The sequence below is a fragment of the Macadamia integrifolia genome, chromosome 6 (assembly GCF_013358625.1).
Source record: "Macadamia integrifolia cultivar HAES 741 chromosome 6, SCU_Mint_v3, whole genome shotgun sequence".
Classification (NCBI taxonomy): Eukaryota; Viridiplantae; Streptophyta; class Magnoliopsida; order Proteales; family Proteaceae; genus Macadamia; species Macadamia integrifolia.
The window spans coordinates 13337614-13350671 of NC_056562.1; the positions used below are offsets into that span (position 1 = coordinate 13337614).

The 13058-nt window shown below is 36.5% G+C and overlaps 1 protein-coding gene across 1 annotated transcript; it reads left to right on the plus strand.

The window, feature by feature from the left end:
• The first annotated feature begins 11554 nt into the window (after positions 1-11554).
• On the plus strand, positions 11555-12633 carry LOC122082780 (transcription factor VOZ1-like). The gene is made up of 3 exons (XM_042650550.1): positions 11555-11714; positions 11958-12208; positions 12315-12633. Exons 2-3 carry the CDS (start codon positions 11984-11986, stop codon positions 12498-12500), a joined length of 411 nt encoding a protein of 136 aa, XP_042506484.1. The 5' UTR covers positions 11555-11714; positions 11958-11983; the 3' UTR covers positions 12501-12633.
• Positions 12634-13058: the final 425 nt, after the last annotated feature.

Consider the following 13058-nt stretch of genomic DNA (forward strand, 5'->3'; position numbering starts at 1 on the left):
AAAGATAAGGTAAAAGGAGTAGAACAGGCTATCTACTATTTGAGCAAGAAATTCTTGGAATATGAAGTTTGATATACAACATTAGAAAAGACTTACACAACTCTTATCTAGGCAACAAGAAGGTTGCGACATATGGTGGCATATCCAATTCGCTTGATTTCCAGAATGGATCCTATTAAGTATTTGTTTGAAAAGCTTGCACTCACTGGTAGAATGGCAAGGTGGTTGTTGTTACTCTCAGAATTTGACATTATATATGTTAATCAAAAGTCTATCAAAGGCAGAGCAATTGCAGATCACTTGTCTACACACCCCACAGAAGATGGAAGATCATTAGACGATGCTTTTCTAGATGAGGAAATCAAGGTAGTTGAAGAAGGAAACTCTGTGAACACATGGCAATTATATTTTGACGGAGCAGCCAATCAAAGAGGGTATGGGGTAGGAGTGTTATTAATAACACCTGATGAGCTCTATTTACCTTCATGTTTTTTACTTGATTTTCCATGCATTAATAATATTGCTGAATATGAAGCATATGCAATCGGTCTGGAGATAGCTCTGACAATTGGGGTGAAAAAGATCTAAGTGTTTGGTGACTCATCCATTGTAATCTGCCAAACTCAAGGGAAATGGAAGACCAGAGATGAGAAATTGAAGCCTTATCAAGAATATCTAGAGAATATCTCTAAACGCTTTGAAGAAATCTCTTTCGAATACTACCAGAGAGATAGCAAACGGTTCACCAATGCTCTTGCGACATTAGCATCAATGGTTGAGTGTAGTCCTATGGCCCAAGTAAGACCTTCTCTAGTTGAAAGAAAGGTAAAACCCATCTATCATGGCTCAGTGAATGCCTTGACAACAGATGGAAGATCCTAGTTTGCTCCTATTGTGGACTTCATCAGGGGAGGGAAATATCCTACGGAAGCAACATCAGGGGAAAAGAAGTTTCTCTGAAAATTTGCCACACAATTCATATTACAAGATTATTTGCTATACAAAAGATCGTTCGATGGAATTCATCTATTGTGTGTGGATGAAGAACAAGCGCAGACTGTGATAGAAGAAATACAACAAGGTATCTGTGGGCCTCATATGAATGCAAGAATGCTAGCCAAGAAAATCCTAAAATTAGGATACTACTGGCGCATAATGGAGGCAGACTATGTAGATTTCGTTCGAAAATGCCACAAATGTTAGATATTTGTCAATATCATACATATTCCGCCAAAGGAATTGCATTCGCTCAGTCCCCCTTAGCCATTCTCTACATGGGGTATTGATGTTATAGGAAAAATTACTCCCAAAGCCTCAGATGGTCATGAGTTCATACTGGTAGCAATTGACTATTTCACCAAATGGGTGGAAGCACAATCATATTCAATCCACACTGCTACAAAGGTGGTCAAGTTTATGAAAGAGAACATCATTTGTCGACATGGGATCCTGCAACAACTGATATATGACTAGGGCACTCATTTTTTAGGTAAAGTTGATAAACTTTGCACCAAATTTGGGATCAGACGACATAAATCCACCACTTATCGTCCATAAACAAATGGGGCAGTGGAAGCAGCTAATAAGAATATGAAGGAAGTTCTCCAGAAGATGGCAGATACACATAGAGATTGGGTGGATCACTTACCATATGCACTATGGGCATATTGAACGTCGATTCGAACTTCTACAGGGGCAACTCCGTATTCTCTTGTATACGAAATGGAAGTTGTGTTGCCAATTGAGATACAAGTGCCCTCTCTTCGAGTCCTCATAGAAAGCAAGCTACCAGAAGGAGAATGGGTACAAGCTAAATATGATGAACTCAATCTGTTGGATGTAAAAAGAATGAAAGCCATAGACAATTTGAAAAAATATCAGTTGAGAATGGCAAGAGCATTCAATAAAAATGTTCGTTCTCGCAATATTGAAGTTGGAGATTTGGTTCTCAGAGAACAAAGAGCACCTACACAAGATCTTCGGGAAAAATTCGGACCAAATTGGAGTGGTCCATTCACAATAAAGAAAGTCTTGTCAGTAAAAGATGTACTACTCATGGATTTGGATGGAGATAAATTGTCAGGTTTGGTTAATATGGATCAACTGAAAAAATATTATGTTTAAATTCAGGGGAACCCGTGAACTACGTTTGGCCTAATTCCTCACAAGGGATATGTAAGCAACTTGGTATGTTCAAGTGCGGTCTCATCTGTACCAAATTCTTAGAATAAAAAAATTTTTAGGGCATTGATTAACAAAAAAAAGAAAAAAATAATATGGAGTAATTTCTCGAGTGTCCAAGAAAGAAAGCAATGCTTTAAGATCATCATCTTGCCACTTGGCACCTTAATTACTAGACAGCTTGTTTTCCCTAGTAATTCGTTTCTCCATCATCAAGGGTCTACAAAATTCACCACTTGGCATTATCAATCACAAGTCAGATCATTCTCCACTTGTGGTTCTTTTTGTTCCCCTTTCAAATGTAATATCTCATCTTCAGCATACAAGTTGAAATTATGATGAAGAACTTATCGGGCCATGAAATATTTTTCTTTCTATCAGAAGTATCTTCTCATAGAACAAAAATATTTGTGAGCTTGTTGCCATATCTTGTATATGTTTATTTCACTTTTTTTGATCAGGTTGTTCACTTGTATCATCCAGGAACAAATCAATTATGGCTTTTCCCCGTGCAAATACTTTGGATGCGACTTTACGGAGGTGGATTGTGAATATGAATGTGGATGATTCTAGGCTATTGGAAGAAACAAATCTTTAGGTTCTTAGCCAGATTCGCTGCATGGAATTATGCCATAACTTGTTGAAGGAAGTTTCCAAGCATTGGGATTGTAATCTGCGCATGTTCAAATTTGGGTCAGTAGAAATTTGTCCAACTCTGGAAGAATTTAGAGCCTGCTTGCTCTTCCCACCTAGAAGGAAGCTTTTTCGTCCTACTCTGCAAGTAGACTACACCAAGGATATCCAAGAATTCTTCGGATGGAACAGAAAGGAAATGAAGAAGTTCATGGTTTTCCAGAAAATAGACATCTTTGAAGTAGCCAAAGCTTTTTCTCGATACAGATATTTGGAGGGAATGGATAAGTGGCGTAAAGGTAATGTCGATCTATTTTTTATGATAGCTCAATACTTGTTGCGTTATCCTGGACATGGAGCTGTTCTCGCCATCATCAAAATAGTGTTACAACTTCGAGAAGGTTGTGACATTGTTCCTACAATCCTGGCTGAAAAACTTGAGGGGTTGGATCAGATGGTCATTTTTGGGAAATTTGGTTCAAATCACTATATGGGGTGTCCTGCTGCTTTCCAACTTTGGTTGACTGAGAAACTACAACTATTAAGGCCTTTCCAACATAGTAAGTTGACAGCCATCTAGTACCAGACAAGGAGGGAAATTCTGGAATTCCACTTAATTGCTAGTTGGCAAAAGTACCTTCAAAAGAAAATCGAAGATAATATCAGATGGACCTATCTGTGGTCACCAATTGAGAATCTGATGAGCACATAAATGTGTGAAATCTAAAGTAATAAAACATGCATTTTATATTTAAAATGGAGCTACCTTGGGTTTTACTCTCTTTTTGTAGGTTTTGTCTTTTAAAAACTTTAAGCATTATCGGGCGTCATATCTTCCAACAACAACTATTTAGTGTAGTTGGTGAGCTATGGTGTGCAAAATTCCCTTGCTCACTAGGAGGTCTCAAGTCCGAATCTCATGGTTGTCTTTTTGTTAGAGAATTTTGTTGAAGATTTTCTACTTTTCACTCACTTAAAGCACTAAGGGTATGGAGGGAATTCTCACATCAAATTAGAAGCAAGGAAAATTGTGGGAGGGGTTTCCTACGCAAGAAGAGAAAAGAAAAAAAAAGGAAAGAAAAAAAAATGGGAGAAATAACTCTTGTCCAAATCTTCTCTCTCCTCCACATTATCACCAAAAGATTGTCCAAATCACACAAAGCAAGAAGGAAAATCGTCCCTTGGAGGGAGAAAAAGAAGAGAAATAAATTAGAAAAAAAAAAAGGAAAGAAAATAAGCAAAAAAAAATATAATAAATTTCTCCAAGTTTATTTCTCTCTTCTCTCTCCTCCACCTAAGCACTTTTGGTCTCAAAAGATCTCACTAACAATTGTGGGTTTCTCCCTTTTAGGAAAGAGAAATTTATTACCCTACCTCCCCGTTCGCTATAAATACAACTCATGTAAGAGGAAGGAGGATAATTCATTCTTCTTCTAGGTTTTTTTTTTAGTTGCTCTATCTCTTTCTCTAGTTCTCTCTTTCTCTAGCTCTAGTTTTAGGTTTATGGTTTAAACACTTTTTGTAAGTACTTTTTATTCAATTAATGCAAGCACTTTTGTTTTTGATTCAGTCTTTCATTTTTATTGTTTAAGCAATTCAAGTTGTAATATTCAAGTTCTAGTTCTAGGGTTAGTTCTAGGTGACAAGAACCAGCTATGAAGCATGTCTTTTAAGTTCAATTTATTTTTTCTTCAGATTTGTTTTCTCTAGTACTAGAAATTTCAGATTTGGTTTATTCCAGATCTGATTTTTAGTATTGTTAGTATCTCAAATCGATCAAGTTTTTAGTTCAAGGGTTGAAGTTCAAGTAAGTAGGCTCCTTCAGTAGTCTTCTCTCCCCCCTCTCATTCCCTCTTCTGACTACCCTTTCTTTCTTAGTTTTGGATTTTAATTTCAGTCATTACATTATTGCTATCCCTTTCCCCCAATGTTCATGGCTAGTGTATGTGTTGACTTTGCCTCTCCTAGCCACCGAACCATTAATTTATTACTTTTATTTTAATTGTCTCCCTTTCCCTAAAGTCAAGTAGAGTAACCCTTGTAAGATTGACTCTCTGGTCAAGTAGGGAAGCTCATATTATGATGCATCCCTTGGGGTAAGTGGAGAAACCTACTTGTGAGTCTCTCTCTAGCTTTATCCCCTTTCTTTTACTTTATTTTTATTTCAACGTTTTTTTCCTTTATTTTTTTTAATTACGTGGGTTGTTTATTTTTAGTTATTTATTTATTAATTTTAATTGCGTGACTTGCGTCATTAAATTCTCAGATGATGAATGGTTAGGACGTTATTTTAGATACATATGTTTAGGACGGTAATTAGAATTAGATCATAACCATTAATCAGTTCACTTTCGCATTATTAAAAGAAAAAAAAATAAAGTGGTTGCTCTCCCTGTGTTTGACCCGTAACTATACTGATCCATAGGCCTGCGGTTATATTTTAAAATCTCAAATAAGTTTTTGGCGCCATTGCCGGGGAGACAGTTCCATCTTATTTTTCACTTTCTTTTAGTATATCGGATTGCTATGTTTGCTTTGTTTTGTTTTTCCTTTTCTTTTATTGAATTCCTGAGAAGAACAACTTGCAATAATAGTTATATCGGTGGAGGTCGCCATGCCTCACAGTATGATAAAGACAGGTTTCGCCCTGTAGCAGTACCTCAAGAATTAATCTGAGCAACCCTGGATCCTTGCAAGTAAGCTCCCAAAAAGCCAAAAAAAATCAAAAAAATCAAAAAATAAAATAATCATTAAAAAAAAAAAAGTTTTGCTTTCCATTCTTTTGTGCTTGTCTTACTCTAGTTATGGGTAGTTTTTTATTGTATGAGTATTAGGTTCGTACATAATACTAAGAATCGGTTAGAAAGAATAGATCCAACAAGTAGTAACCCTATATGTTTGCTCTCTTTAAAATCTTTAAATATGGGAGACCAACATCAAAACCCTTCACCTAAATCTTTAAAAAATAGGCTCTACCCTGCTAGAACAGCCCAACCTTCCTGTATAGTTCTACCACAAGCCCAGGACAATAATTTTGAACTCAAATCTCAATACATCACTATGTTGCCCCACTTTCATGGGTTGACCTCTGAGGATGCATACCTATTTCTAAGGGAATTTGAAGAGGTATGTGTTCTAATTAAGATCCAACAACAAGGATTAAAGTATCGGTATCGGTCGCCGTATCAATCGGTCAAAATTAAGATACGTATCGAAGGGTATTGTATCGTATCAGAGATACGCTAAAGATACACACATAAATGGATAGGGAACACATTTTTATACACTTTTGCATAAAAAATTAGTTAAAAAAAGCTATATATAACATGTAGAATGCATAAATACTTAAGTAGAGGGTATCGTATTGATAGACAAATATATTGAGTTGAAAATGTTCAAAATGATGAGGTTTGAGTTTCTTACAGTTTTTTCTTTCCCCATTACCATTGCAGTGCCGTGAAGAGTGTCGTGGTGGTTCAAATCCTTGGCTAGGACATTCTTCTTCAATTGGAGCAACTACAATGATATTCTGCACTTGTCGAATATAGGCACAATATTTACCCCAGTCGAAATATTTATGGTAGTGGGTCTCCCATTCATTGTAGAAAATTTAAATTTTTTTTATAGAAGTTGTAGATTAAATGTTTTTAAAGAACATATAAAAAATCAACAAAGTGTGGACCAATATATTTGAGTAGATCTAAGAAATAAAAAAAAAAATTGAAACCCTCACTTTTTGGGGGAAAAAATGTGGATTTCATTTGAAATCATGTATTTAGTAATTATAAGTTATGACATTATTTTTAAGAGTTGAATGAATTAAATTTTCTAAAAAAAAAATTTTTTGGGGATTTTTTTTTTTTAAATTAATTTCGGAATAAAAAATTTTAAAAATTTTATTTTTTTGAGAAAAATCAAAAATTTCCATGAAAGTTGTAGAACATTTGTTTTTACATAACATATAAAAAATCTAAACATTTTTAACCATTGAGCATGAGTAGATCTAAGAAATTTGAAAAAAAATTAAAACCCTCATTTTCTCTTGAAAAAAATTTTTAAATCCTTATAAATCTAATGATTTCATGTAATAATGATGCACAAAATGTGATTCTAAGTATGATGAACCTTAGATTTATGAAAAAACTTGAAAATCTAAGGTTAAAGTTGAAAAAAGTGAGTAAAGATTCAAGAACTTACTATTCAAATGTTTCAACTTTCAAGTTCAAGCCTTCGAGGTTATTCTTGGACTATGTTTCTCTCCTTCTTTGAACCATTCACTTCCACAATGTTTCTTTCAATCTACCATTTGAGTCTCCAAACAGGTGTGTGAATCAAAGGGGAAGAAAGAAGCAAAATATAGAAAACTGTTGGTGAGAATGTGAAGTGTTTGTTTCAAACAACAAAAAATTCACACTTAAGTAGCCGTATCGTACCAATACAGTACGATACGACTCGATACTGCACGATACCTTCGATACGTACCGATACGGTAACGATACTCTCGGGAATTTTCAGATTTTCAAAAGTTCGTATCGTAGAGTATCGTACGTATCGATACCGATACGGTACGGCACGAGACAATACGTACGATACGCCGATACACAAAAAGAGGCCCAAAATTCCCCGTAGCGTATCGGTATGTATCGTGTCGATGCCTATTGATATGGATACGTATCGACCGATATGGATACGTATCGACCGATATGGATACGTATCGACCGATATGGATACGTATCGACCGATATGGATACGTATCGACTGATACGGCACGATACGCACCGATACTTAAAACCATGTTTGTGAGTTAGTTATAAAATGAAAGTTTCTCAAACCGTTTCAAATTCTGAGATTAACCATTAAATCATGCAACTTAGGCCAATTTCAAGGTTATTGACTCATCAAACCTACAAGCGTATTTTGATTATTTTTTAGTTTATTCCTCTTAAGTTTCTTGTAATGATTCAGTTTTTGTGTCAAAATGCTGTTTAAAAAAAATGGTGTTTGGTCAACCTATTTCAGGAACAATAACCCTAGGGTTGCGTTTGGTAGTCATTCAAAAAAGAAAAATCTGGCATTTTTTCATTCTATGGGAACAAAAAAACAGAATAAAGTATTTGCATAATTTGACAACGTTCTGTTTCACCCGTTTCTTGAAACATAAATCAAAATTCATGCATATTACGACTTTGATGAAACAAGTCAAACTTGTTTCGTCGTTTATAGAAACAAATTTGAGAGAAAAAAAAAAAAGGCTGTTGTGCCCGATAAATCTCTCAACTATTTAAACCTTAAAAGAGGCAACTGAACTCTCTCTCCCTTTTGGGCATCCGATGATACTATTGGGTTTTTTAGTGGCATTATGTCTGCAAAAAATGTTTCGAGAAACAGATTTATCAAATACCAAAAAATCCATTTTTGTTTCCAAAAACATGAAAAGCCATTTTAGTTGTTTTTAGACATAGAAACAACAGAAACATTATCAAACGGTGCTGGTGTTTTTCCATTTTTTTGAAGCGAAAATGAAAAAGAAAAACTCTAGAAATGCAAAATGATGGGATGATAAAACCTTGTTCCATCATTTCCGTTTTGTTCTAGCTACAAAAATAAATAAAGAAATAATAAAAGGTGAAAGCTAGGGTAATCGTTCCTGAAACAGGTTTACCAAACACCATTTTTTTTAAACGATATTTTCGCACAATAACTGAAATTTCTGTTTTTGACATGAAACGTCATTTATGGAACTAAATGACTACCAAACGCAGCCTAGTTGTTCACTTTTTATTTTTGTATTTGAAACGAAACCAAAATGACGGAACAAGGTTTCATCCTTCCATCATTTTGCATTCCTAGATTTTCTTTTTTCCCTTTTTGTTCCAAAAAACCCGAAAAAACACCAAGTTGACACTAAATATTTTATTCCATTTTTTTATTCCCATAAAACTAAAAAACGTCAAAAACATTTTTCTAGATAACTACTAAACGCAACCTTAGAGCCAAAAAAAATGGGTCTCACAATGTTTTGAAACATTTGTTCATCATTTCTAAGCCCATCACCGATGTGACCAAATAAGGTGGTTACATTCAGTGCCCTTTACTTGCAACCAAACAAAGCCTTACAAATAAAAATTAGACCCGTTACTCCCAAAATTAAAAAATTAAATGGGTATCAAACACTCTTTGATAACTATTTTTTGCCACATTAAAGTTTTTTAATGGGTAAACAATTCTGCTCATGCTATTAACAAGGTGAAAATACTAGAAAATAGAAACTAGCAAATAAAGGGCTCCTCTAGAAAATAGAAACAATTCTGCTCAGCTACAAGTGAGGAAATAATTTTTTTTTATGAAAATACTAGAAAATAGAAACTCCATTGCAGACCTTTGGAGGGAGGGGCTCCTCTACTGTGTAATAGAGGCGGTGGCTCAGATCTGACGCCTTGGAGCATCTCAAGACGTGTGGTTATGTATTGAGTTCCGTGCCGAGGCATTCCAAGGCGTCGGATCTGAGCTAATAGAGGAGCCGAATCCCCTCTTGAGATGAGCCATCAGATGGTGTGGCCAATTCACATTGTTTCCATCTTTTGTCCAATCAAGGGTTTAGACGTTTAGTTCACACCCTAGACATATTGATTCAAACCAACCAAAAATTAAAAAAACCAATTTTTTTTTTTTTTTTTCAATTTCAATACTAAGTATTGGTATATCGATACAAATAGGTCGCTAGTGTCCATCCAATACTAATATCTTAATCCATGTTATCAATTCTCATTTATTTTATAATTTTTGTTTGTGGAAAAGAAGTCTAGAAGACAGCATGGTCCCCTTTAGATAGATAATAAAGGGGCGAATGACTACTCACCCCTTGTGAAATGTAGAGATCCTATCCTTATTGATGCTTTTACGCATTCCATTGGCTCTGCCTTTGAGGATCGCTCTCCCTTTTAGTTTTTAAAATGACTCACAAGTCAAAGAACTAGAATAAGTCTAGGAAGCTCCCATCTTCCTATCATTCTGAGAATGAATCTGCCAATCCAGGTTACCCTGGTGGTTGGCACTTCTTCCTTTGGAGAGTGTTTTAAGTACTTGGCCAATGGATCATCCCATCAAGTCTCCTTAACAGCATCTAAGTCATAGAACTATATTAGTATATTTCTTGTTTTTTAAGAAGGTTGTGACCCTCTTGATTCCCATTCTCACCCCTCTGTGGGTCATTTCCTTGACTCCTATGAGGTACCTTTTATGATTCCTAGTCAGCCCCTACCACAAAATAAACAGAGTGGGGGTTGAGGGGGAATGATTCTCCACCAGCTTGTTATTACTTGCTTCTTAAGCTTGATTTTCTATTCGAAAGTATGGGGGCAGGACCGGCAACTAATAATTCAGACCAGCCCATCCATTTTAGGACCTTACACCGTGATAAGCTTGTTTAAGTAATCGGTCCTCATATGCTAGGCATGGTCCTATTTATAAACGGTCAATCAAGTACCAATTTTCAGGCTATCGATATTTGGGCTAAACGGATCTTAATTGGGTTTTAAACGGTCTAATGACATTTACCTCTAAATGGACTATAACCAAGTTGTAATCGGACTATAAAGGATCTTCAAACGTATTAGACTTAGTATACAAGCTCAAAATGAGTTATTAATCGATTGATCGCAGTGGACGTCCATAAGGTAACACTTTTACACCAAGAACTACCTATAATAAAAGTGTCGAGCAGCAGTTTATTAATTGGGGCAGGCCAATTCGGGCTTTAAACAGTCAGGCTGGCTTGAGCTTGTCGATCCATTGATTTGGATTGACCTGGTCCAATATCAATACGATCCACCCGATTTTTCTCGATCCGATCCAATTCGATGGCTCAAACCATAGGTGTAAATATGCTTAGTAGTTAGTAGGGGTGTCAACGGTCCGGGTTGGTGCGGTTTCGGTCCGGTTCCACCGGTTTCGGTGTGAGTTTGGAAGTGACCGAAACCGACCCATTAAGGATTTATCGGTTTCGGTCCGGTGTCGGCTTCGGTGTGGTTTGGGTTCGGGTTGGTACCGGTTTGGATTTATTAGGTTCATTTCGGTTTGGATCGGTTTTTAAACCGGTATGGAGCCATTAGGAAACAACCAAATGATGAATTGTTGAACTTCGATTTCTTAAATCGATTTGTAACCGGGTTTTTTGATTTTTGGTCTAATTTGAATTCGATTTTCCATACAAATGTATACAAAACTATTCAAATTTTGAATTTTTTAATGAATTTTGGAGTGTTTCGGTTTCTTACCGGTTTGGTTTCGGTTTCGGTTTCGGTCCGGGTTTTGAGCCGGTTTCGGTTTGGTTTCGGGTTCATCCGGTTTTCGGTGCGGTTCGGTTTGGTTTTGGGGTTACAATACTCGAAACCGAACCGAACCAATAAGGCTTCGATTCGGTTTGGTCCGGGTTGTTATCGGTTCAGTCCGGCCGGTTTTACCGGTTCGGTGTAGGAATTGACACCCCTAGTAGTTAGTACTGAGAAATGTAAAACTGTAAAAAGGAAAGTCAACAACTTTCCATACAAGACGGCAGTGTACAGAGACTAAAGTAGTAAAACATATTAAATTCCAATTCTACCCTCCACTAGGAAAAAACATGTTAATTCCAATGAAGGTAGCACAGTAATTGGACTGTTTGGACACTTTAGCTTTAGTATAATTCCTTGTGGGACCCCTTTTTTGCCGCGTACGCTTTTCTTTGGGGTTCTTTGCATGGAGGGAGGGTAGAGACTGCCATTGGAAAAGCAAATTCCATTAACCCCAACCTCTCTTTGCTGCGTTCCTTCGTTCTCTTGCACTGCTCTGAAACCAAACTCCTAACTGAAGAAGTCTTCTTCTACTTCTGAAACCGAAACAGAAACCTAAGATTCGTTCGGGTGAGCGCCTTATCCGGTCGATTTTTTTTTTTCCTTCTTAATTTCTGCAATATTTTGGTATCATTTTCTATATTGATTGTAATTTTTTTTTTTTCTTGCGTTGCTTTGTTTTCGTTGTCATCTGCCCAAAAATTTAGGGTTTTTGCGGTTTGATTTTGTGTTATCTTTCAATTTTGTGTTTCTGCGATTGTTTCTCAAATTCTTGTTCTAGTTGAGGTAGTGATGCATGTGTTTCGTGGATAGGGCTTCTGTGAGGATTTTGGTTTTCAATGGGAAAAGGTTCGAAGAGTGTTTGCAAGTCAGCGTCCCATCAGCTCTTCAAGGATAAAGCGAAGAACAGGGTGGATGATCTCCAGGGTATTTTTACGTTGCTACAATCATCTAGGAAAGAAGGCCACACGGGCGATACTGCTGTTCTGGAGGAGCAAGTGCATCAGATTCTCCGCGAGTGGAAAGCTGAACTCAACGAGTCTTCTCCTGCATCCTCTTTGATTGTCAGGGTTTTCTACTCTTAATTTTACTTATTCATTCTTTTGATCCTCTCTCTCTCTCTCTCTCTCTCTCTCTCTCTCTGATACAGTAGGAATGTGTATTGTGCAGGGTGGTAGTACTGATTCTTTCTCTTCAGATATCCGCCGTATGTTGCAGCGTTGTGATGAGGAAGACGATGCAACCAGTGCATTAGCAGAGCCCCCTAACCCTAAGCCTGAACCTGATGATCAAATCATTCGGGCGGGAGATAACACTGCTTTCCAGGAGGTGATTTTATCATCTTTTTTAGGTTAAATTCGTAGGGATTGCTTTGCAACTTCTATTTTCTAATGCTGTCCAAAGGTTGTTGGACTTGAGGGGGAAAAAAAAAGGTGATACTTATAGTAAGTGGAGCTGAAATATGAGTTCGAGGCTGGATTTATATTGTTAAAATTACACATTGATCTGCTCAAGTATTGTAGATTGTACCTGCAACTGCAAGAAGTATATGCTGTTTGCCCATATTGTTCTTAGCTAGATTCTAATCAAAGAAGGATAATTGTTTAAAGTAATCTAAGTGCTTTTAATGAATATTTTAGCTAAGTTATTCTTTTGATAGATTAACAGAACAATAACAGCGAACTATAACAACGATGATGATGTTTGTGATGATTACATATTCATGTATAATGTTTGAACCCCCCCCTCTTTTTTAACTAATCTCTGCGTCACTTGTAAGGGCATAATAGGATGGGATCCTGAGGCTTTGTGGCAGGATGTGGTCTTTACGATTGTTCTTCTAGTTGTAACATGTGGTGGTGGTAGTCGTAATTAATTGTGATAGTTAACTTGTTCTAGTCAAACCACTTGCAG

Excerpts from the sequence above, each read along its gene's own strand:
- LOC122082780 (XM_042650550.1), top strand. The coding sequence starts at position 11,984 with ATGGGAAAAGGTTCGAAGAGTGTTTGCAAGTCAGCGTCCCATCAGCTC. Across the intron at positions 12,209-12,314 it reads CTCCTGCATCCTCTTTGATT|GGTGGTAGTACTGATTCTTT; the intron begins GTCAGGGTTTTC and ends TGTATTGTGCAG.